Genomic DNA, 26,815 nt, shown 5'->3' on the forward strand with positions numbered 1-26,815 from the left:
ATCTTTCCCCTCTCACCTTAAACCTATGCCCTTTAGTTCTTGATTCCCCAACCCTGGGAAAGACGAGTGCATTCACCCTATCTATGCCCCTCATAATTTTATACATCTCTGTAAGATCAACTCTCAGTCTCCTACACTGCAAGGAACTAAGTCCTAGCCTGTCCAACCTCTCACTATAACTCAGTCCCTCAAGTCCTAGCAACATCCTTGTAGATCTTTTCTGCACCCTTTCCAGTTTAATATCATCTTTCCTATAGCAGGGCGACCAAAACTGAACACAGTACTCCAAGTGCAGCCTCACCAGTGTCCTGTTCAACTGCACCATGACCTCCCAACTTCTCTGCTCAATGCCCTGATTGAAGGCCGGTGTGCCAAAAGCCTTCTTCAACTCCCACTCCACCTCTGACTCTACTTCCAGGGAAGCATGTACTTGTACTCCAAGGTCCCTCTGTTCTACAACACCCCCACCCCCCCAGGGCCCTGCTGTTCACTGTGAAAGTCCTACCTGGATTTGAAATTCCAAAATGCAACACTTCACACTTATCTTGGTCTCCCCGTAGAATGTCACACATCTCAATGATGTGTTGGTCCATCTTGAAAAACCTGAGGCTGTCAATGTATTGCTCTTTGGAGAGTTCCAAACAGAATATGGTACCTCTGAAGACCCTGTGGGAGTAAGCACTTCTGAGGTAGCCACATATTTGCCTCCTGTCCTGAAGATCCCTACCCAGTCATGCCCTGGGCATAACGATGCCTTTAGTATTGAAGTGTTGCCAACAGTGCCACCACTTGAGGCAACCATGTGGTGTATCTCAGCAGGTTCAAGTTTATTGTCATGGGCATACATACCCAGGGTATAAATGCCACGAAAATTAGCACAGCACAGTACATTAAAAATAAACTAACATAAATTACATAAATTTAATGCAGAGGCCCTGGCAGAGATATTTAAAATGTTCTTAGCCATGGGTGAGATGCCGGAGGACTGGAGGATGGCTAATGTTATTCTGTTGTTTAAGAAAGGCTCTAAGAATAAGCCGGGAAATTATTGGTCGGTGATCCTGATGTCAGTCATGAGTAAATTATTGGAAGGTATTCTGAGAGACAGGATGTACAAGTATTTGGATAGACAGGGCCTGATTAGGGATCGTCAACTTGGCTTTGTGCGTGGCAGGTCATGTCTAATCAATCTAATTGAGTTTTTCGAGGAAGTTGCTAGGAAGGTTGATCAAGGGAAGGTGGTGGATGTTGTCTACATGGACTTTAGCAAGGCCTTTGACAAAGTCCCGCATGGGAGGCTGCTCCAGTAGGTTAAGTCACTTGGCATTCAGGATGAAGTGCCGGATGGGCACGTAAATGAGAGGAAAATGGAGGGAGATGAGCATTCTGTAGGTAGGAGGGATTAGCTATGTTGGCACAACATTGTGGGCTGAAGGGTCTGTTCTGTGCTGTACTGTTCTGTGTTCTATGTCCTATGTTAAACAGTCAATTGCATTCAGTGTTGGCTTAGATGGAGAAGCCAGAGAGTGGTAGTAGATGGTTATCTCTCTGATTGGAGGCCTGTGACTAGTTGTGTGCCGCAGGGATCGGTGCTGGGTCAGTTGTTGTTTATCATCTATATTAATGATTTAGATGATAATGTGGTAAACTGGATCAGCAAATTTGCAGATGACACCAAGATTGGGGGTGTAGTGGACAGCAAGGAAGGCTATCAAAGCTGGCAAAGTGATCTGGACCAGCTGGAAAAATGGGCTGAAAAATGGCAGATGGAATTTAATGCAGACAAGTGTGAGGTGATGCACTTTTGGAGGACAAACCAGGGTAAGACTTGTATAGTGAATGGTAGGGCACTGAGGTGTGCAGCAGAACAAAGGGACCTTGGAATACAGATCCATAGTTCCTTGAAAGTGGCGTCACAGATAGATAGGGTCGTAAAGAGAGCTTTTGACACATTGGCCTTCATAAATCAGGGCACTGCGTACAGGAGTTGGGATGTTATACTGAAGTTGTATAAGACATTGGTGAAGCCAAATTTAGAGTATTGTGTGCAGTTCTGGTCACCTATCTACCAGAAAGATATCAATAAGCTTGAAAGAATGCAGAGAAAACTTACACGGATACTGCCGGAACTTGAGGACCTGAGTTACAGGGATAGGTTGAATAGGTTAGGACTTAATTCCCTGAAGCGCAGGAGAATGAGGGAAGATCTTATAGAAGTATACAAAATTATGAAGGTTATAGATAGGGTGAATGCATGCAGGCTTTTTCCCTTCAGGTTGGGTGAGATTGGAACTAGGGGTCATAGGTTTTGGGTGAAATGTGAAATATTTAAGGAGAATCTGAGGGGAAACTACTTCACTCAGAGGGTGGTGAGAGTGTGGAATGAGCTGCCAGTAGAAGTGGTGGATGTGGGCTCAATTGTAACACGTAAGAGAAGTTTGCATAGGTACATGGATGAGAGAGGTATAGAGGGCTATGGTCCAGGTGCGGGTAGATGGGACTAGGCAGAAAACCAGGCCGGCATGGACTAGATGGGCTAAAGAGCCTGTTTCTGTGCTCTCGTGCTCTATGACTCTAATTAACATAAATTATACATAACTTACACAATACAATAAACAAAATTAACATTACAACATTAGTGCAAATTGAGGGAAATACAGTCCAAGGTAGAATTAGTGTTTTTCAGGTCAGTTCAAGAAACTGATGACAGTGGGGAAGAAGCTATTGTTGAACCTTGAAGTGTGGGTCTTCAGGCTCCTGTACCTCCTGCTTGATGGCAGCAATGAGAAGAGGGCATGGTCCCCGATGATGGATGCCACCTTCCTGAGACATCGTCTCTTGTAGAAGACCTCAATGGTGGGGCGACTTCTACCCGTGATGGAACTGGCTGAGTCCAACACTCATTGTAGCTTCTTGCATTGGAGTTTCCATACCAGGTTGCGATGCAACCAATCAGAGAGCTTTCCACTGTACATCTATAGAAGTTTTTCAGAGTCTTCGATGACATGCCCAATCTCCTTAAACTTCTCTGGAAAAAGCACCCCCTCTTAGTCAGAGCACACTCTGTGGACCTTAAAGTATGCAGTCAGCTCTGAAGGTGCCTGGTTAGGTCTCCCAATGTAAGCAGAATATCCCTTTGGATAGTGAAGAAACTAATAAACCACTGAAAGGTGTCCCTAGTACTACAGAGACTGTTCCACAATGGTTGTAGCAAGTTTCTGCTCCTACTTAGGTCCATACAGGCAGAAACATGTGTTACACAAACAATAACACCACCTGGTCCATGCATGACACCGGGACAACGTTAGACATGCTATCATGAATGTCGCACAGAAGTGCCCAGTCCAATTCCACATCTGCGCAATTTCACCTTGAAATAATTTCCAGCTCAGTCTTTTTTGGGTAAAATCAATATTGGATTCTGTTGTATCTAACAAACGCACACTGTTCCATCTAGTTTCTAGGCCACTTATCTTCCTTTTCAAAAGCACACTCATATTGATTGTTCCATACTTTTGGTGCTAAATTATAAAAAGCAGAATACATTTATAGTTCAATAAAATAGCTCAAATAGAATGTATCCTACTCAGATAGACCTGCAAACAAAGAAACAGAAACCTGTGGGAAGACCATCACCAATGAGGATAATATTGTGCCTGGCCAATATTATTTTCATTTGTCTACGGACAGCTTGCAAGTGCAACAATTGAACACCACCCGAAAAATGTACTTAGTGGATTGTTTGAAAAAAGTGATATAACCTGAGAGCTTCATTGCACAGCATCACTAGATTGTCGGTTAAGCAAGGCTGCTGTAGACTACCTTTACCCTCTCCTGCTTCCTCAAAGAATGTTTGGCCAATGCACTCTCATGATCAGAATATTAATTTGCACCAGGTAAATTATGTTTTCCCTCAAGGGGTTGATCAGAGAATTGGGCTCTGAGTCAACATACTCTAGTCCTCATCATTGAAGGAGGGTGCATTTGCATAGCACCCTTCACCATTTCAGCTATGAAAGTGCGATGGCCTTCCCACAGAATGTCACGTACTGTTATCAGACCACTATCACTGCTGTCAGAATTCTGAACCAATCACCTCTTCACATCCCCTTCCCGGTGGTGATGCCATGTTCTCGAACCCTCAGTTCTACCTCTTCTGTTATTGTCAGTGTGCGTTTCTTTTTGCACTCCCTCAGTTTGCACTACTATACATTGCACCATTTTGCTGTTTTTGCTCTTGTCGCTTAATTTACTGTAATATTTAGCATTACTATGTATACTGTTTATAAGCTTCACACAAGCAAGGAATTTCATTGCACCCTGGTGTATATGACAATAAACTAATCTGAATCTGAACCTCACTGCTGGCAGCCCTGTAAAACCCAAGCATGCCAATGTATTGTCCATTGGAGAGGTGCGGGTGGGATGTGGGGTCTCTGAAGACTCTGCAGGAGTAGGCTGCTCTGAGGTAGCCGTATATTTGCCTCCTGTCCTGACGATCCCTACCTTGAGTGGCCAGCCATGGCCACAAGGATGCCTCCAGCAATGGAGTGTTGCCAGCAGTGTCACAGATTAATTTGCCATAGAACGGTTTGAATCAGGCATGCGCACAGATCAATCCTTTAACCCGGACTCTCTTCAAGCGAGACTCTTCTGCAGGGGCTGGAGCTTCTGAAAATATACCCTTTGTATTTTTCACTGCCCAGTCTTAAAGGGGAGTGTTAATTAGACCAGTTCAAGGTTACAGAGAGTTACCCGACTGCACTGCACTATATCATTCCCACTCTGCATGCTTCCACATGCTATGATAAGGCCAAGCGGAACTCACCTTTAAGTGGGCATTGATGCCTCTGGGGTCCCGATCTTCGACCGATGAGACCTGCCCTTTGGCCGCTGGAACATTTTGATCTGGCTGCCCTTGCTCCTCGCCAAGGTCAATTTTGGTTTCGTTCACGTGCTCGCCCGTGAGCATGCTTGCACATCCGACCGTGGAGAATCAGTGGTGGGGCAGGCAGGGCAGGCAGCAGCCGTTGAAGGGGATAGTACCGGAGCTGTGCTTGGAGCCGCAGATGCTGCAGACCCAGCCCATGTAAACCGATAGCTCTGTCGGACGGCCTGTGCTATGTGATCAGCCTGTCACTGGCATCAGCTGTTCCCAAAGCACCACAGAATATTCTGCCTCTGACATATCAGGGAAAGGAATGCTTGAGTGCAACGCTGTGTGCCAATGGCAGTCAACTTTGGGGTTTTCAGCCTAATGCTGAATAAATACAGATTGTTTCAACCACAGGTTACAGATTTCTCTCACTAAATATGGATTTCTTTCTCCTAGTGCTAATGAAAGTGGAAGCATTTCATGAGAGCCTGTAGTATTCCAACAATTAAACTGATCTGCACCCATGTTTATTGTTTCTCCAGCAGCCCATCCCCTTCCCAATCACCAATTCTACTTATTACCCCAATGGTTACTGCTTACTTTAATGGGATTTTAATAGGAGCACACATATAAGTTATGTATGATTTACGTTAATTTAAGTTTATGTCATGTTTGTCCTCATCTTGCAATGCATTGTGCTGCTTCTTCAAAAAGCTAATTTTCATGGCATTTATACCTTGTGTATGTATGCCTGTGACAACAATAAACTTGAACTTGCGCATTGCTTTCAAAGGGGCATTTGAAGGGGCACTGCTTGTAAAGTTGCACTCTCGTTAAAAGAACCACTCATCTGGAAATTCACCCCAAGGGCAATGCTAAGTGTGAGACATTATAGCATTGGCTGTCCTCTGGCTCTGAAGTTCATTCCTTTGAGGGTGAGGGAATGAATTCCAGATTCAGAGTGCACTACTCCATGTTGTGCACAGAGTACCAACAGTGAATACATCTCCATTAGGCTGAATATCCTGCTTCTGTGCTGTAATTTTGGTGTAATTTGGTCCTCCTTATCCCTCACTTGGTGGAGATGGTACTTAGCCCTGCATTGGTGTTGCCAATGTGAAGAATGGACGTTTGAATGACGAGCAATACCAGTGGGACCCACTGAACATCATCTCCACCAAATGAAAGGCAAGGCGTCACAATGCACAGTATCTACAGCACAGCAACAGGTTAACTGATCATGTTGCTCAGGAGCCTCCTCCTGCTCTACTTCATTGAATCTTATCAGCATAGCTTTCTGCTTCTCCCTCAGGCTCAATATATCCCCAGCTGGCTCTTGTATCTCAATACTGCTGATCTCAGAACAAGTTGTGAGGTCACACAAACCACATACTTGCCCATGAGAAGGGCAAACATCTCCTCTGGCATAAAGGCTCACCTGGAAGTTCATTCCCAGTAATTGACACTGAGTACACTGTATAATATTGCCAGAACATTGTACTCTGCCTGTGAAATCCACTCCATTGACTTCAAGTTAGAATTTGCATTAACCTTGGCTTGGCTACGGTGTGCTAAACATTACCAACTGGGAATGAACTTCCAGACATGTACTCCCTTAACTAGAGGACAACTCTCTAGCTTCCTATATCGTGTTACTCTTTTTCTAGCAAGTTCCAGGTGCTAATCATGCTCTGAGTAAAGAAGATTATCCTGAATTCCTAACTGGAAAATTGGGAATATAATTCAAATGGATGAAGTTTCTCCATCACACATGGAAATCATACATGACAAAGTTACAGCCAGTATGGGAGGTTGCGAGGTTTTGGGTATCAGTTGTGTGAGATGATCCAGGGTAGGAGTGCGCTGCTGGTATGCTTTGCAATGCCTGGAGCGGAAGCCCTGTCATTCACTCTTCATTCCAGTTGTGCATACTCTTATAAAAGGAAGAAAGAAGAATCATCCAATCGGAAAAATCTTGCTGCCAGTAGTCAACGTTCAGGAGAGCAGAAGTCAGTCCCAGACATCCACACTGATAGTCAGCATGGAGTCCAGTGGGAAATCACTCTTTCAGATCCTTCCCAGGTTGCAGTAGGATCCAGACCTGGGACCCACTGAATTCAGGGCGTTCTGGGACAGCAGATTAGAAAATAAGGGTCTCAACCTGAAACATCGGCTGTCCATTTCCATCCATAGATGCTGCTCGACCTGCTAAGTTCCTCCAGCATTTTGTTTATTGCTCTGGATTTCAGCATCTGTATTCTCTTGTGTCTCTAGTTTCCTTTAACTTATTTTTTTTAATAATTTCTGCACTTTATTTATTTTTGAAACATTCTGTTTATGAGTTTGTTTTAAAATGTTCAGATGACAACAGCCCTATACCTCCACCTACTGGATATAATGGGCTGGGCCTAAAACCAAGGATGTTCAAAAATATCCGATAATCCAGCACGCTTGGAGATGGTGCTGGACTGGCAGATTTTCCAGACTATAGGATGCTATCTTTTTTAAATTTTATTTATTTACAGCGTGGTAACAGGCCCTTCCGGCCCAACAAGTCCGCGCTGCCCAATTTAAACCCAAATTAACCTACCCATACGTCTTTGCAATGTGGGAGGAAATCGGAGCACCCGAAGGAAACCCATGCAGACACGGGAGAACGTGCAAACTCCTTACAGACAGTGATGGGAATCGAACCCTGATCGCTGGCGCTGTAATAGTGTCGTGCTAACTGCTATGCTATGCTATTCCAATTTATATTCTAACACACTTTTCATTCTCTTTTTTTAGATGTACACTAAATTTTCCATCAAATCCGAGAATCTTAAAGGGAGCTATGGAATCAGGCCCCAGTGAATTTAAAGGGAGTGCAGGAACTGGGACCCCAGTGAGTTAAAGGCAGCATTGAAACCGGGATCTCGGCATGTTAATGACAGCACGGGAAACAAAGTCCTGGTGTGTTAAATGGAGCGTGGAAACCAGGCCACCAGTATGTTAATGGAAGCATGGGAATCAGTACCCAGTGAGCTAGGTAGCAACCCATCAGGCTCCCCGAACAATTGGATGGCGGATTATCGGTTTTACTGTCACTGCATGTGTAGTCTGCCCCACATGAACTCAGGACGTCCTAAACTTCCTGGGAACACAGCAGACTCTCACAAACAGAGGGGTGATAAGCATCAGGCTAGCTGCATTAATAATGTTGGGTGAAGGTTAACTACTGGCCAGGATGCCAGGAGAAATTCACCTGCTCTTCTACAAACAACACCAGGGGATATTCTGAGTTCAGCCGGGAGGGTTGATGAGGCCTGGGCTCAACCTTATAAGGAAACCACTGACAGTGCATTACTCCCTAAGCATTGTCAAACCAACAAATATACAAACTAGGAGCAGGAGAAGGCCATTCACCTCTCAAGCCTCTGCTGCTATTAACTAAGATCAGAGTGAACTGATTGTAACCCCAACTCCACATTCCTGCTGACCCCCAGTAACCTTTCCTATCAAGAATCTATCTATCTCTGCTTTAAGAATATTCAAAGACATTGTGATCATTATAAACACCAGACTGGACTCTGAATGTTCTCAGTATTTAATGTTTAGCCAACAGTACTGTATTAGAACGTAGGGTGAACCTGGGACATCACAGCAAACACAGAACTGCAACTGCAGACATCATGGGCTGCTCATCATCAACTTTCTCTTGAAATGCCCAATAACACAATCGACTCTTTATCCAAACTCTCACTGGATTCCAAACCACCTGGTCAGAAGAAGTCTCCACAAGGGGATCCCATATGAGCAAAGAATTGTGGTTCTACGTACAGGATGCAGGATCCTTTCCTTCAGCAATTGAGTAAAACCAAGACAATCTTTCTAAGATGCTGATTAGGCCACGTGGAGAATTGCTCTGCACTTTTAGTAGGATTTAAAGAAGCAGAGAAGTTTTGCAGCCATAGTTACAGCACAGAAACAGGCCCATGTCCATGCTAACCTTCTTTGTTCCTCTACACTAATCCCATTTGTCACAGCTTGGAGGAACAACACCTCATATTCCACCTTGGGAGTCTCCAACCTGATGGCCTCAACATCGATTTCTCTAACTTCCGGTAAACCCTCCCCTTCTTTATCTTCCCCCACCCCCCACTCCTTTATCTTCCCTTATTCCTGTGGCTCGCTTTCCCCACCTTGATGATCTGCCCATCTCCTCTCCTCCCCTCCTCCATCCTTCATTCCATGGTCCACTGCCCTCTCCAACCAGATTCCTTCTTCTGCAGCCCTTTGCCTCTTCTATCACCTCTCAGCTTATTATGTACATCTTCTCCCCCTCCCCCACCCACATACCTACCCCCCTCACCTGAACTCACCTATCCCCTGCCTGCGTGTGCTCCTCCCCTTCCCCCACCTTCTTATTCTGGCTTCTGCCCTCTTCCTTTCCAGTCCTGATGAAGGGTCTCGACCCAAAACATCGACTGTTTATTTCCCTCCATGGATGCCGCCTGACCTGCTGAGTTCCTCCAGCACTTTTTGTGTATCGCTCCAGATTCCAGCATCTGCATAATTTTTTGTGGCCCATTTGTCCTCATTAGGACCGTATCCTTCTAATCCTTGCCTATTTAAGTCTCTGTCTAAAAGTCCCTTAAACATAGTATTAGCATCTGATTTCACCACCTCCTCGGGCAGCGAGTTCCAGATATCAACCACTTTCTGTGTAAAATACTTACCCCTCAGATCCTCTTCAAAACATTTTACTCTCACCTTAAATCTATGCCCTCTTGTTTTTGATACCCCTACCACAGGAAAAAGATTTTGACTATCTATCTATACCTCTCATAATCATATTCTTCTATCAGGCCACCTCTCAGCCTCCTTCGCTCCAGGGAAACAAGCCCAGCCTATCCAATTTCCCGTAAGTCCCCCAATCCTGGGAGTGAACATCACCCACAACCTGTCCTGGACAAACCACATGGATGCCACGGCCAAGAAAGCTCACCAGCGCCTCTACTTCCTCAGGAGGCTAAAGAAATTTGGTTTGTCCCCTTTGACTCTCACCAACTTTTACCAATGCACCATAGAAAGCATCCTATCTGGATGTATCACGGCTTGGTATGGCAACTGCTTTGCCCAAGATCGCAAGAAGCTGCAGAGAGTTGTGGACACAGCCCAGCGCATAACAGACACCAGTCTCCCCTCCTTGGACTCTGTCCTTACCTCTCATTGTCTTGGTGAAGCAGCCAGCATAATCAAAGACCCCACCCACCCGGGACATTCTCTCTTCTCTACTCTTCCATCGGGTAGAAGATACAGGAGCCTGAGGGCACGTACCACCAGACTTAAGGACAGCTTCTACCCCACTGTGATAAGACTATTGAACAGTTCCCTTATACAATGAGATGAACTATGACTTATGACCTCATGACCTCACGATCTACCTTGTTGTGACCTTGCACCTCATTGCACTGCACTTTCTCTGTAGCTGTGACACTTTACTCTGTACTGTTATTTTTTTTACCTGTACTACATCAATGCACTCTGTACTAACTTGATGTAACTGCACTGTGTAATGAATTGACCTGTAAGATCGGTTTGTAAGACAAGTTTTTCACTGTACCTCAGTACAAGTGACAATAATAAACCAATACCAATACCAATCCAGACAACATCCTGGTGAATCTCCTGGTGTTAAAGGAATATGCAGAGACTTTAATTTTTCTCCTTACATCAGGAAGGTTAAGGGAGATTTGAAAGTGAAGTTTGAAATCATAAATGGCATTTATGAAATAAATAGAGAGAAGCTATTTCCAATGGCAGTCATGTTGGTACAAGAGGACACAGCCAAAAGAAGCATCACAGGGGCCCACTACAGCCCTCTGCTGGTGGAAAGACATAAACAAACCAACAGACACTGTATGCCTCCTCTCCAGGGACATTAGGCACAGGTGAATCCTGGGAAGGAGGGGCAGGAGGTCAGGATGAATAGACCCCTCCATGACCCACTGCTTCCGTGGTCCCTTTAAATGACCATAAAAGCAATGAGGTGGTGCCGTGCACTCCTGGTTGTACTGTGATGGTTACACTACACCCGCAAGATGCCCCCTTGAGCTCCAATTCACAGCAGCAAGGGCAGAAATGGGCAAGGTGTGAATAGTGCCCTCATGAGGAGCAGGCATGCTGGATAAATATCAGATGCGCTAACACCCAATCCAATTTTCTGATGGATGCAATTTCACCCAGAAAGGATGGTTAGTGTGATCTCCTCCAGGTTAAACTGATTTCTGTATGATTTGTGCATAATAAATAGTCATGCTTGGCATAAAATGACACAAGGCTAGCCTGAACATCACATGACAATGATTGGCATTCAAGGTCAATGAGTCTGGTGGCATTCTATCTGTCCATGGAATGGGTTGGAAACATAGAACGTAGCAGCAGGAGTAGGCATTTCAGCCCTTTAAGGCTGCCCCTTTCAGTATAATCATAGCTAATCCTCCATCTCAATACCATATGCCTACTCTCGCCCCATATCCCTTCATGCATTCTACATCTAGAAATCTATCTGCCACTTACATACATTCAGCGACTTGCCCTCCACCCTACCATGGAGGAGAATTCAACAGGTTCACCACACTCTGAGTGAAGAAATTTTTCGTCATCTCAGTCCTAATTGTCTTAGCCCACATCCTGAAACTGTGGCCCCTTGTTCCAGACCACCAGCTAGAGAAAACATCCTCCCCACATTCAGTCTATCAAGCCTTGTCAGAATTTTGTACTTTTCAATGAGACCTCCTCTCGTTCTTCTAAGTAGCTTCTTATCATATCCAATTATAATAGACTCCAGCATTTTCCCCACATTGATGTTAGGCTAACAGATCTGTAGTCCCCCATTTTCTCTCTCCCTTCTTTTTTAAACACTACTTAGTGTTTAAAAAAGTGTTATCCTCTGGTCTGAGAACATCCTATCAAGAATGGCTAAAAAACGATAGACCTGTTTTCTTTGGAGTTTAGAAGAAAGAGGGATGATCTATTGAAACATATAAGATCCTAAAGAGGCATAATAGGGCAAATGCAGAGAGGTTTCCACTAGTGGGAGAGCCTTGAATGAAGACATAGTTACAGGATAAGGGAGAGGTCATTTAAAGCTGAGGTGTGTAGTTCAGTAAATCACTGGAATTCCCTATTCAAGGGTTGTGGAGGTTGGATCAATGGAGGTATTCAGAGAGGAGGTTGATATGTTTTTTAAAAATCAGAAAATTGAGGGCTTTGGGAGTTGGCACAGAAGAGGAGCTGAGACCTGGGGGCAGATCAGCCATGATCACATTGAATGGTGGTGTGGGCTTGGGGGGGACAGATGACCTGCTCCGGATCCTATTTTCTTGTGTGTATTCTTATATGTAGGAACCATTCTGTAATCTATAGAACGTTAGTAGATGATGGCAGTGCATATGCACTTTCCAGAACGCCTTTTAATACTCCGGGATGCTGATGATCAGACCCAAGGGATTTATTGGCTTTTTTATTAATCCCATTAACTTCCCCAGCAGTATTTTTTTACAAATACTAATTTCCTTTAGTTCCTTCTTTTTATTAGACTCTTGTTTCTAGACCCCAGTATTTCTGTTAAGTTACTTATGTTCTCTTTGGTGAATACAGAACTAAATTATTTGCTGAATTGCTCTGCCACTTTTGTTCCCCATTGTAGATTCTCACAGTTCTGGCTTTTTCTTTCTGCACACCTGTAGAAGTTTTTACAGTCCACTTCTATGTTCACAAGCGATCCCATCTTATGGCCATTCGGGTTACGGAAGTTCGCCCTTGCAGAATTCACAAATCACTACCCAAAAATTTGAGATACAAAATAAAATTCACTCTCACTGAATTTATGTTGAAAAAAAAGTAAATAAACACGATATGTATTACTTTTCAACTCACATTTCTTGACACGCGCAGATGACATGGGATTCACATTAGGGAAAATTGTGATACGGACTGTTGACTGTTTTCTAGGAACACAACATGTCCCCCTCCCCTCACTCCCCTCCACCCCAATGCAAAGGTCGTGTGTCCTCCTGTATTTTAATTTTCCTCCCTTCATTGAAGCTCTGAGCCTTTTTTGCTGAATTCCAAACTACTCCCAGTCCTCAGGCCTTCAACTTTAGATGTCTCTTCTTTGGAACTAATACTATACTGAACTGCTTTTGTATGCCATAGTCGTGTAATTTTTCCTTTTGTATTTTTGCTTCAGAAAGGAATGTAAAATTGTTGCAGTCTCTATTTTGTTCCCTAAATATTAGCCATCCACTAGCATGCCTCCGTCATTGTCCACCGACTCACTGTATCTTTTTAGTTCCTTTGGTTAGGGTCCTGGTTGAACTAGTCATTTATGCATTCTGTCATATTATCAAAGTCAAAGTCAAGTTTACGGTCATCTGCACAAGTACGTGTTTGCACAGGTGCAATGAAGCACTTGCAGCAGCACCACAGGCACATAGCATCATATAAGCAGCATTCACAAGAAAACATAAATTAAACATAAATTATAGACCATTTTTACAGGAAAACACAATTAGAGCAAAAGAAAAACAAAGTCCATTGCAGTGCAGAGTGATCAAAGTGGTCACAGTGTTACTACACTGAGGTAGTGCTTAGGGTTGTGCAGGTTGGTTCAAGAACCAAATGGTTGAAGGGAAGTAGCTGTTCTTGAACCTGGTGGTGTGGGACTTCAGGCTTCTGTACCTCCTGCCTGATGGTAGCTGTGAAAAGATGGCATGGGCTGGATGGTGGGGATCTTTGATGATAGATGTTGCCTTCTTGAGGCAGCACTTCATGTAGATACTACCAATGGTAGGGAGGAATGTGCCTGTGATGTATTGGGCTGAGTCCACTACTCTCTGCACCTTACGTTCCTGCATATTTGAATTGCTGCACCAGACCGTGATGCAACCAGTCAGGATACTTTAAACAGTGCATCTGTAGAAGTTTATTAGTGTTCAGTGACATGCCAAACCTCTTTCACCTTCTAAGAAAGTAAAAATGCTTGCATGTTTTCCTTATGATTGCATCTATCTATTGGGTCCAGGACAAGTTATCCGATATGTTAATGTCTCTCCACCTCCGATCCCCCAGTGTAGACTGGCACATGTTCCCCCACCTTTCCTTTCCTGAATTCTTACAATCAGCTCTTTAGCTTTACTGACATTGAGCAGCACCACTCAACTACTCTTCCCTAAAGGATCCCACATAACGGGTTTATTTTTGAATCCTTGTAAGGGACTTTGCCCTGAAACATTTATTATGTTTCCCTACCTAAAGATACTCCCCAACCTACCGAGTGTTTCCTGCATTTCCTGTTTTTCCTCAGTAATCCCTTCTCAATGCACAATGCCCAAACTAGGAAAACCTGTTTTCTAATTAGCTGCTCAACATACTGGTATAAATCCCATCTGGAACACAGTCCAACCATAGCTTCGGCAATTTTATGTAGTAACTGGGAAGACAGGAAAAGGGCAGTCAGTCACTCTCAACACAATGACATCTCGGGTCGAGACCTTTCATCAGTACAGGTGAAAGGTCTCAACCTGAAACATCGACTGTCCATTTCCCCCCACAGATGCTGCCTGACCCCCTGAGTTCATCCAGCATCTTGTTTTTTTGCTCCAAATTCCAGCATCTGCAGTCTCTTGTGTCTCCACTCTAAACACTACCACTGGCCAGTACCTGGGCAGCACAGTGGCACAGCTGGTAGAGCTGCTGCCTCACAGATCCAATAACGCATGTTCAATCCCAACCCCCGGTGCTGTTTGTGTGAACTTTGTGAGCTCTCTCTGTGACTGTGTGGGTTTCCCCAAGCTGTTCTGGTTCCCTCCAAAGATGGTTAATTGGCTGCTGTAAATTGCCCCTGGTGTGTAGGTGAGTGGGAGGATCTGGGGGGAAATTGATAAAATAATGGGATTGATGTAGAATGTGTAAATGGGTGCTTGATGGTAGGTGTGGACCTGGTGGGGTGTTCGGTGGTAGGTGTGGACTTGGTGGGGTGTTCGGTGGTAGGTGTAGACTTGGTGGGGTGTTTATGGTAGGTGTGGACTTGGTGGGGTGTTCGGTGGTAGCTATGGACTTGGTGGGGTGTTCGGTGGTAGGTGTGGACTTGGTGGGATGTTTGGTGGTAGGTGTGAACTTGGTGGGGTGTTTGGTGGTAGGTGTGGACTTGATGGGGCGTTTAGTGGTAGGTGTGGATGGTGGGGTGTTTGGTGGCAGGTGTGGACTTGATGGGGTGTTTGGTGGTAGGTGTGGACGGTGGGGTGTTTGGTGGTAGGTGTGGACAGTGGGGTGTTTGCTCATAGGTGTGGACTTGGTGGGGTGTTTGATGGTAGGTGTGGACTTGGTGGGGTGTTTGGTGGTAGGTGTGGATGGTGGGGTGTTTGGTAATTGGTGTGGACTTGGTGGGGTTTTTGGTGGTAGGTATGGACAGTGGGGTGTTTGGTGGCAGGTGTGGATGGTGGGGTGTTTGGTGGTAGGTGTGGACTTGGTGGGGTGTTTGGTGGTAGGTGTGGATGGTGGGGTGTTTGGTAATTGGTGTGGACGGTGGGGTTTTTGGTGGTAGGTATGGACAGTGGGGTGTTTGGTGGTAGGTATGGACAGTGGGGTGTTTGGTGGTAGGTGTGGACAGTGGGGTGTTTGATGGTAGGTGTACACTTGGTGGGGTGTTTGGTGGTAGGTTTGGACGGTGGAGTGTTTGGTGGTAGGTGTGGACTTGGTGGGGTGTTTATGGTAGGGGTAGACTTGGTGGCGGGTTCGGTGGTAGCTATGGACTTGGTGGGGTGTTCGGTGGTAGGTGTGGACTTGGTGGGATGTTTGGTGGTAGGTGTGGACTTGGTGGGGTGTTTGGTGGTAGGTGTGGACTTGATGGGGTGTTTGGTGGTAGGTGTGGACGGTGGGGTGTTTGGTGGTAGGTGTGGACGGTGGGGTGTTTGCTCGTAGGTGTGGACTTGGTGGGGTGTTTGATGGTAGGTGTGGACTTGGTGGGGTGTTTGGTGGTAGGTGTGGATGGTGGGGTGTTTGGTAATAGGTGTGGACTTGGTGGGGTTTTTGGTGGTAGGTATGGACAGTGGGGTGTTTGGTGGTAGGTGTGGACTTGGTGAGGTGTTTGGTGGTAGGTTTGGACGGTGGGGTGTTTGGTGGTAGGTGTGGATTTGGTGGGCTGTTTGATGGTAGGTGTGGACAGTGGGGTGCTTGGTGGTTGGTGTGGACTTGGTGGGGTGTTTGGTGGTAGGTGTGGACTTGATTGGGTGTTTGATGGTAGGTGTGGACGGTGGGATGTTAGGTGGAAGGTCTGGACAGTGGGGTGTTTGGTGGTAGGTGTGGACTTGGTGGGGTGTTTGATGGGAGGTGTGGACTTGGTGGGGTGTTTGGTGGTAGGTGTGGACTTGGTAGGGTGTTTGATGGTAGGTGTGCACTTGGTGGGGTGTTTGATGGTAGGTGTGGACAGTGGGGTGTTTAGTTGCAGGTGTGGACTTGGTGGGGTGTTTGGTGGTAGGTGTGGATGGTGGGGTGTTTGGCAGTAGGTGTGGACAGTGGGGTGTTTGGTGGTAGGTGTGGACTTGGTGGGGTGTTTGGTTGTAGGTGTGGACTTGGTCGGTTGTCTGATGGTATGTGTGGACTTGGTGGGGTGTTTAGTGGTAGGTGTTGACTTTGTGGGATGTTTGATGGTACGTGTGGACGGTGGGGTTTTTGGTGGTAGGTGTGGACGGTGGGGTGTTTGGTGATAGGTGTAGACTTGGGGTGTTTGATGGTAGGTGTGGACCTGCTGGAGTGTTTGATGGTAGGTGTGGATGGTGGGGTGTTTGGTGGTAGGTGTTGACAGTGGGGTGTTTGGTGGTAGGTGTGGACGGTGGGGTGTTTGGTGGCAGGTGTGGACTTGGTGAGGTGTTTGATGGTAGGTGTGGACAGTGGTGTGTTTGGTGGTAGGTGTGGACTTGGGGTGTTTGGTGGTAGGTGTGGACGGTGGGGTGTTTGGTGGCAGGTGTGGACTTGGTGAGGTGTTTGATGGTAGGTGTGGACAGTGGTGTGTTTGGTGGTAGGTGTGGACTTGGGGTGTTTGGTGGTAGGTGTGGACTTGATGGGGTGTTTGATGGTAGGTGTGGACGGTGAGGTGTTTGGTGGAAGTTGTGGACAGTGGGGTGTTTGGTGGTAGGTGTGGACTTGGTGGGGTGTTTGATGGGAGCTGTGGACTTGATGGGGTGTTTGGTTGTAGCTGTGGACTTGGTGGGGTGTTTGATGGTAGGTGTGGATGTTGGGGTTTTTGGTGGTAGTTGTGGACGGTGGGGTGTTTGGTTGTAGGTGTGGACTTGGTGGGGTGTTTGATGATAGGTGTGGACTTGGTGGGGTGTTTGGTGGTAGGTGTAGATGGTGGGGTGTTTGATGATAGGTGTGGACTTGGTGGGGTGTTTGATGGTAGGCATGGACTTGCTGAGTGTTTGATGGTAGGTGTGGACAGTGGGGTGTTTGGTGGTACGTGTGGACAGTTGGGTGTTTGGTGGTAGGTGTGGACTGTGGGGTGTTTGGTGGTAGGTGTGGACTTGGTGGGGTGTTTGGTGGTAGGTGTGAACTTGGTGGGGTGTTTGGCGGTAGTTGTGGACAGTGGGGTGTTTGGTGGTAGCTGTGGACTTTCTGGGGTGTTTGGTGGTAGGTGTGGACTTAGTAGGGTGTTTGATGGTAGGTGTGCACTTGGTGGAGTGTTTGATGGTAGGTGTCGACGGTGGGGTGTTTGGTGGTAGGTGTGGACTTGGTGGGGTGTTTGGTGGTAGGTGTGGACTTGGTGGGCTAACTAACGAGCCTGTTTTTTTGTTCTATGGTTCTTTGACCTCTCTGGATCTCCGACACCCCCCCCCCCCCCCCCATGCCAACACCCCCTATATATGTGGGCGCTTTGTGCCCTCGGGGACCCCCTGGGATGCCGGGGGGTTTAAACTCAGTGACGGGTCGGTGCTTCCGTGCTGCTGAACATTCAACAGGCAGCTCTTGGGTGCGTATGTGACTCCAATGATTGATAACAAAGTCATTTCCGCCTCTGTGATTGGACGCACTTCACAGCCGCAGGAAAGGAAAGCGAGGAAACCGAAACTAAGTGGGACTGAGTGACTGCGAGTGTCTGCCTCAGTAGCGGCTGTATCCGAGAGCCGGCGCTCGCACCATGGACAAGCAGCCGCTGCTCAGGTACGTCTTCTGCTCAACTTACTGCACTGTTTGATCCGCCGTGGCCACCTCCGTTCCAGGTCCGGAGCGATTGCAATTGTAGCCCGCAGGTAGGGTAAGTGACCCAGAGCCCAACTCGGTCGCTGGCGTACATCAGTGGGGAGAGCTTGCCCTCCCCCTCATACTCAGTGCTGCTATTAAGGAGGGGTTCTGTTATCGTTCATTACTATTTCTGTACTCAGCAGCAAAACTTTTCCCAACAGCATGATCTGAGCCATGAGTAGTTCTTCCAAACCCTCGCCTTCACCACCCCCAACAGCCTGCTTGAGAGATGTCGCAGTGTTGTTCAGCTGCCCTTGCAAATCTAGGCCCTTCGTCCTGAAACTCACCCGTCACTTAACCAAGAAAGACCAGCGTTTATGTGGTCCCCTTTTGAGTCCAAAATGACATTGGTGGATGGCGCAAATACTCGGCAGGTCAGGCAGCATCTGTGGAGAGAGACGCGGATGAAAACGTCAGGTTGATGACCTTTAATCAGAATTTGCAGAAGTTAGAAATCCAACATAGTCTCGGTTACATGGAAGGGGGAGGGTTGGAAGGAACAAAAAGAATGTGGAGGAAACCCAGAGGGACTCAACGGCTCAAATGGTGGTGGTGTTGGCGGGGAGAGGGTATTGAAGGCCCCTTAATTGCAACTAATCTTCCTGAAGGAGATGTAAACAGGAGATGGATGATTACAGAAAAAAGGTTTAAAAAAATACGAAAACAGACAAGAGCCGAACACAAGAGACTGCAGATGCTGGAACCTGGACCAGGAAACAAATCTGCTAGAGTCTTGTTGCAGGGTCTTGACCCGAACCATCAACAGTTCCTTTCCCCCACAGATGCCGCTTGACCCACTGAGCTCCTGCAGCAGAGTGTTAAATAAAAACAGATGATGCTGGAAATGCTCAGCAGGTCAGGCAGCATCTGTGGGAAGAGAAATGTCTGTTCAGGCGTAGGATATGCAGGATCTCTGCAAGAGTAGTTCTAACTGTTTACCTTTCTACCATGGCTGCCTTCGTGCCCTGGTGGCCTTGGAGAGGAGTTATAAGGTGCCCACTGGCCCACTTGAAGCCTTCCATGATGAGTGGAGACTTCGGGATATGGCTAGTGTTATCACGTTGATTTGCAAGATTATACTTGAGTACAGGTCGTCTGCGATCATGACATCCTCAGTCTGAGAAGTCTGTGAATGCACAAGAAGCTACTGTATGCACTGGCTTGAAAAAAGGCTGTTGTGGGGAAGGAGCAGCCCTTCATAGAGGCCTATTCTCTAGTTTCTGCATCTGTAAACTTGCTATAATTTCACTGGAACATAGAACATTACAGCACAGTACAGGCCCTTCGGCCCACAATGTTGTGCCAACATTTTATCCTGCTCTAATATCTATGTAACCCTTCCCTCCCACATGGCCCCCCATTTCTCTATCATTCATGTGTCTAAGAGTCTCTTAAATGTTCCTAATGTATCTGCCCCCACAACCTCTGCTGGCAGTGCGTTCCACGCACCCACCACCCTCTGTGTTTAAAAAAAAACTTACCCCTGACGTCCCCCTTATACCTTCCTCCAATCACCTTAAAATTATGTCCCCTTATGTTAGCCGTTGTTGCCCTGGGAAAAAGTCTCTCACAGTCCACTTGATTGTAAAGAGTTGAGACACCAGCACCCATCCCGGTAACATCACTTGTTTGGTCTTGCCAACCAGAAAAAGACCCGCTTCCTGTTAGCCATGCCATTCGAACACACTTTAGAGTAAATGAGCAACATTAAAAGTGTATTTGCTGGTCTAATGTAAGCGACATGACAACCATTTTGTGCAAAGTAAGCTCCCACCAATAGCAAAATAGTCAATTATTTTACTGATGTTATCTGGCAGGCACTGAATGACTCCTCCTGTTCATCTGTATTTATATTTTTATTTTCTTTTTCATCTTTTGTGATATTGAAATTGGATTAATGGGTGATAGCGTGTACTTGTGATGATGGGCCGTCTTCATTTAGATGTTTCCAGTACTTGAAAACCAGACTGAATCTACATGTGATGTGTACAAAAGTCTTTACAGTTCACACAGATCACATCATGTATTGTTGTTGCAGAAACCTTGAAACCAACCAACCATGTCAGCCCCTGAGCCCCCAGCTTTTATCCATGGCTGCAACTGCAGGTAAAACCGTAGCTCTGAGATAAGTGGCAGTGGTGTGTGGTGCCCATGAGAAGCACAATTGTGCAGATCGTGCGTAATTTCCTGTGATTGCCACTTTCTGCTGAAAATCCTGGATTGTGTAACTAACCTTTGTATATGCCTGGTAGCACAGAGTACAAGGTGTACTTCCAGCCAACGAGTGGTGAAGTATTAACAAGTTCGATGCAGGAGATTGCAATTGACATGTTGAGGCACACCACACGCCAGTTCAGTAGCTAGACTATTGTGAGCCTGACTTAGAAGAGCATCATATTTAAGAGAATGTCCCAATGTGCGGGAGATTGAAATTTTAAACTGCTGGGTTCTTGGGATGAAAAAACGGGTTCAAGTGTCTAGTTAGACCAATGTAGAGGCAGGATAGCCCTGCACCCAACATTTAACAACAACAACATGCATTTATTTACCATCATTAACATAGTAATGGTGCTTAATGGTAACAGTTCCAATCAAAATTCAGACATTGTTCAACATAAAGAGATTACCTTTATATTTATTTTACTGTATATAATCACTATAGCTTAGAGCAGCTTTTTTGCAGGAGGTAGTTCCCCAACCCTGGACTGCCTACTCCTATCAGGTTGGAGGCTGTGGAGGGAAGATCTCTTGAGTGATGGTGCGGGTTTTTTGTGGAAGATAGATGAAAGGATTCGACCCAAAATGTCAACTGTCCATTTCCCTCCAGAGATGCTGCCTGGCCCACTGAGTTCCATCAGCATCTTGTTTGTTGTATCATTATAACTTGCCTGGCTTCCTATCAAGTGACCTAAAACTTGGTCAAGGAACTGGAATTCTACAAGCATCTTAAACAGAAAGAGAGAGAAGTGGGTAGGAAATTTGGAACTTCGGGCTTCAGTGGGTGGAGCACAGGAAGTTGGGTATTCTGAGTTTGGGCAAATTTATGCTCAGTAAAGGGAACAGCTTAATCCACTTCACAGATATGTTGCTTTACAGTTTACCAACAGATTGAAGCATAACAGAAGGGTGGGGCTAGGCAATAGGTATTAACTATTTACAGAAGTGACCTTATTTATAAATCAGTATAAGTGGGGATGAGAGCCAAGCAAAAGGAGCTAAACCAAGGTGGGTTTACGTGCTTCCCTTATCAGTGCCAAAATTGGAGCAACATGAAGTTCTGTTACTTACTGCTGAGAGAGCAGAGCTATCTGTTGTTTGCCCAAATAACCCCACAACTTTTTCCAATGTTATTCATTTTTTGGGATCTGGGTATTGCTGCCAGGGCCAGCTTTTATAGCCTGTTCCATAATTACCCTTGAATTGAGTAGGCTGCTCATCCATTCCAGAGGGCACTTAGAAGTCAACCACATTGGTTGGGAGTCCAGACTGGGTAAAGAAGACAGATTTACTTCCCTGAATGGGGATTAGAGGACTAGACAGGTTTTTAATGATAATCTAGTGAGTGTAATTTTTGTGACATCATTACTAATGACTTAACTTTTTATAAACTCTGAGAGCTATGATGGTGGCTTTGAATTCGGGTCTATTGGATTGCAATCCAGGCATCTGGAAAGGCAGTACAGTAATTTAGCTGCAAAGCCACTACTATTGCCCTGTGCATTTGATAAAAGATTATGTTTCAATGCATAACGTCCTCTGTATGTGTTCAAGTTGAATAATGATTTGGCAGAAGTAGCTCTCCCTGATTTGGTAAGTCAACGCGCTCCCTATCCTTCTGAAAAGTCAGTCGTAATGACAGTCATGCAGAAGTAGTTGAACCGAGTCAGCTCATCTCATTTAGTTGCCCAAGTTCCCTTCAGCAAAACCAGTAATGTGCTGGATAGTTGAAGTTGCAACATGTGGATTATTGAGAAAGGTAGTTTTCTAAAGCTGCTCTGACCTTGGTACATAGGTTTAGCACAGAATAAAATAAAGTGATGTGCTCAAAGCCAGCTGCTAAACTCTGCCACATGGAATCAACGTATTTCCAAAGGTTCCAAGTAATTGAGGCATTGTTCGTTGTACTACATTCTCCAGCACAGCAGGGGTCATGGAGATTATGCAATGCCTGTTTCCAGTATATCGATGATTCAGACCAAGCCAATAAACTGTTGTAGCTAAATGAGAACAAAGATCCAAACCAAGGCTGGATTTGTTGGTGATCAGCAAGAGAAGTTTCCTCTTTGTGATCATGCATGTGGAGAATCAACGACTGAGCTGGTGTGTGTATTCCTCAGCCGGGTGATGAAATATGCCCTCTGCGATCTCATGTGTAAACGGCTTGTCAGCAGTGTTTTTCCCCCAAACTGTACCCTGGATGCCAAAGTAATGGGGGCAACTCTGTCATCTCCCTGCTCCTGGGGTCCTGAGTCAGAAGTCGGGTAGTGATATCATTGCCCCACTTCTCCCATCCTGCTTAAGAACAGACTCTACCGAAGTGTGTATTTTTTCTCTATCTTACATTCTACATCTTGCACAAGGATGGACTGACAGCTCTCCCGCACATTGTAATTGGCAGTGTTCAGCACCAGTCACTAACTGACAGGGACAGGGGTAATTAACAAAACAATTACATTTTACTCATTGTAATATATGACCTGATAGAGGAATATAAGATCATGAGGGGCATAGACAGAGTGAAAACACACAGTCTTTTTCCCAGGGAGGGGTTGCTTAAAAAAAAGGGCATAGGTTTCAGGTCAGAGGCAAGAGATTTAAAAGGGATATCGGGGCAGCTTCTTCACACAAAGGGTGGAATGAGCTGCCAGAAATAGTGGTTGAGGCAGGCACATTAGCAACATTTTAAAGGCCATCTAGAAAAGTACATGGATAGGAGAGGTTTAGAGGGCTATGGGCCAAACATGGGCAGATGGGACTGGCTGGCTGGGCAACAGTCGGCATGGACGAGTTGGGCCAAAGGGCCTGTTTCCATGATGTATGACTCTGTGGCTCTATGGCTCATTGATCTCCAGAACTAGGTTTCTCTTTAGTTAATTTTTTGGGGGGGATCTGGGTCTTGCTGGGAATGTCAGCATTTATCACCCATCCCTAACTGCCCTTGAGAAGGTGACAGTGAGCTGCCTTGTTGAACTGCTTCAGTCCACTTAGTGAAAGTACAGCCATGGTGCTGTTGGGGAGGGATTTCCAGGATTTGGATCCAGCGGCAATGAAGGACCAGCAATATATCTCCAAATTGGGATGTCGCATGATGGAAAGGAACCTCCAATTTCTGGGTGTTCCCATGCACCTTCTGCCCTCCACCCTCTTGGTGGTAGAGGTCACATGCTTTAGAACCATAGAATAGTACAGCACAATACAGGCCCTTTGGCCCACCACATTGTGCCGACCTTTAAACCATGCCTAAGACGATCTAACCCCTTCCTCCCACATATCCCCCTATTTTAAATTCCTCCATATGCTTATCTAATAATCTCTTGAACTTGACCGACATATCTGCCTCCACCACTACCCCAGGCAGCGCATTCCATGCACCAACCCCACTCTGGGTGAAAAACCTCCCTCTGGTATCTCCCTTGAACTTCCCACCCATTACTTTAAAGCCATGCCCTCTCGTATTGAGCATTGGTGCCCTGGGAAAGAGGCGCTGGCTGTCTACTCTTTCTATTCCCCTTAATATTTTGTATACCTCTATGATGTCTCCCCTCATCCTCCTCCTCTCCAAAGAGTAAAGCCCTAGCTCCTTTAGTCTCTCCTCATAATCCATACTCTCCAAACCAGGCAACATCCTGGTAAATCTCCTCTGCACCCTTTCCAACGCTTCCACATCCTTCCTATAATGAGCTGACCAGAACTGGACACAGTACTCCAAGTGTGGTCTAACCAGAGTTTTGTTGAGCTGCATCATTACCTCGTGGCTCTTAAACTCAATCCCACAACTAATGAAAGCTAACATCCCATAAGCTTTTTTAACTACCCTATCCACCTGTGAGGCAACTTTCAGTGATCTGTGGATATGAACCCCCAGATCCCTCTGCTCCTCCACAGTACCTAGAATCCTGCCATTAACCTTGTAGCCCGCCTTGGAGCTTGTCCTTCCAAAGTGTACCACCTCACACTTCTCTGCATTGAACTCCATCTGCCACTTCTCAGCCCAGCTCTGCATCTTATCAATATCCCTCTGCAATCTTCAACCATCCTTCACAATATCTACAACACCACCGACCTTTGTGTCATCTGCAAACTTGCTAACCCACCCTTCTACACCCTCATCCAAGTCATTAATAAATACCGCTAAAAGTAGGGGTCCCAGAACAGATCCTTGTGGGACACCACTAGTCACAGCCCTCCAATCTGAATGCACTCCCTCCACCACAACCCTCTGCTTTCTACAGGCAAGCCAATTCTGAATCCACAGGGCCAAGCCTCCCTGGATCCTATGTCCTCCGACCTTCTGAAGAAGCCTACCATATAGAACCTTGTCAAACACCTTACTAAAATCCATGTAGACCACATCCACTACACTACCCTCATCAATCTTCCTGGTCACCTCCTCAAAGAACCTTATCAGGGTTGTGAGACATGATCTTCCCTTCACAAATCCATGCTGGCTGTCCCTAATCAGTCCATGATTCTCTAAATGCTCATAGATCTTATCTCTAAGAATCCTTTCCAACAGCTTGCCCACCACAGATGTAAGGCTCACTGGTCTGTAATTCCCTGGACTATCCCTGCTACCTTTTTTGAATAAGGGGACAATATTTGCCACCCTCCAATCCTCCGGTACAATTCCCGTGAACAATGAGGACTCAAAGATCCTAGCCAAAGGCTCAGCAATCTCTTCCCTTGCCTCGCGGAGCAGCCTGGAGAATATTCTGTCAGGCCCCGGGGACTTATCTGTCCTAATATTTTCTAACAGCTCTAACACATCCTCTCTCTTGATATCTACATGCTCTAGAACGTTAACCCTACTAACACTGTCCTCAGCGTCATTAAGGCCCCTCTCTTTGGTGAATACTGAAGAGAAGTATTCATTGAGAACCTCACCCACTTCCACAGCTTCCAGGCATATCTTCTGTCTCTAATCGGTCCTACCTTTACTCTCGCCATCCTTCAGCTCTTAATGTACGTGAGAAAAGCCTTAGGATTCTCCTTAACCCTACTCGCCAAAGCCTCTTCATGTCCCCTTCTTGCTCTCCTCAGCACCTTCTTAAGTTCCTTCCTTGCTACCCCAAATTCCTCATGAGCCCTATCTGATCCTTGCTGCTTACACCTTATGTATGCTGCCTTCTTCCTCCTAACTAGTTGTTCCACCTCTCTTGTTCCACCCATGGTTTCTTCACCCTGCCATTCTTTCTCTGCCTCACCGGGACAAATTTATCCCTAACATTCTGCAAGAGATTGCAGAACAATGACCACATCTCCATAGTACATTTCCATTCAAAAATGTCATCCCAATTTACACTCTCAAGTTCTAGCCTTATAGCCTCATAATTTGCCCTTCCCCAATTAAATATCTTCCTGTCCCCTCTGCTCCTATCCCTGTCCATGACAATGCTCAAGGTTAGGGAGCGGTGGTCACTGTCCGCCAAATGCTCACCCACTGAGAGATCTATCACCTGACCCGGTTCATTACCTAATACAAGATCTAATATGGCATTCCCTCTAGTCAGCCTGTCAACATACTGTGACAGGAATCTGTCCTGGACACACTTAACAAACTCTGCCCCGTCTAAACCTTTGGCACTAAGCAGGTGCCAATCAATATTTGGGAAGTTGAAGTCTCCCATGATAACAACCCTGTTATTCTTGCACCTTTCCAAAATCTGCCTCCCAATCTGCTCCTCAGTATCCCTGCTGCTACCGGGGGGCCTATAGAATACTCCCAGTAGAGTAACTGCTCCTTTCTTATTCCTAACTTCCACCCATACTGACTCTAGAGAGGATCCATCTACATTATCCACCCTTTCTGCAGCTGTAATGGTATCCCTGACCAGTAACACCACCCCTCCTCCTCTTCTCGCCCCCTCCCGATCCCTTTTAAAACACTGAAATCCAGGAATATTCACTATCTATTCCTGCCCTGATGACAGCCAAGTCTCTGCAAGAGCCACAATATCATAGTCCCATGTACTTATCCAAGCTCTCAGTTCATCTCCCTTATTGCTGATACTTCTTGCATTTAAGTAAATGCACTTTAGCCCATCCACCTTTCTACTTTTATACCCTGTACTCTGCTTCTCCTTCCTCAAAGCCTCTCTGCCTGTTAGATCTGACTTTTCCACATCCACTTCTTCCTCTGACCTACCCCCGGTTCCCATCCCCCTTGCAAACTAGGTTAAACCCTCCCAAACCACCCTAGCAAACTTGCCTGCAAGGATATTGGCCCCCCTTGGGTTCAGGTGTAACCCTATCCTCTCTGTCCAGGTCCCACCTTCCCCAGAAGAGATCCCAGTGATCGAAAAATATAAAACCTTCCCTCCTGCACCAACTCCTCAGCCACACATTCATCTGCCATCTCCTCCTATTCTTACCTTCACTATCACGTGGGACTGGCAGCAATTCTGAGATTGTCACCCTTGAGGTCCTGTTCTTCAG

General features: G+C 46.0%; 1 protein-coding gene across 1 annotated transcript in view; it reads left to right on the forward strand.

The window, feature by feature from the left end:
* Positions 1 to 17,896: 17,896 nt before the first annotated feature.
* LOC127571367 (uncharacterized) overlaps positions 17,897 to 26,815 on the forward strand; it is an 89,153-nt gene continuing 80,234 nt past the window's right edge. The window contains exons 1-2 of the mRNA XM_052017679.1: positions 17,897 to 18,079; positions 20,199 to 20,266. Coding sequence (XP_051873639.1) covers positions 18,057 to 18,079; positions 20,199 to 20,266 — 91 coding nt within the window. The 5' untranslated portion in view covers positions 17,897 to 18,056. The remainder of the gene's footprint in view (positions 18,080 to 20,198; positions 20,267 to 26,815) is intronic.

The sequence above is a fragment of the Pristis pectinata genome, chromosome 6 (assembly GCF_009764475.1).
Source record: "Pristis pectinata isolate sPriPec2 chromosome 6, sPriPec2.1.pri, whole genome shotgun sequence".
Taxonomy (NCBI): domain Eukaryota; kingdom Metazoa; phylum Chordata; class Chondrichthyes; order Rhinopristiformes; family Pristidae; genus Pristis; species Pristis pectinata.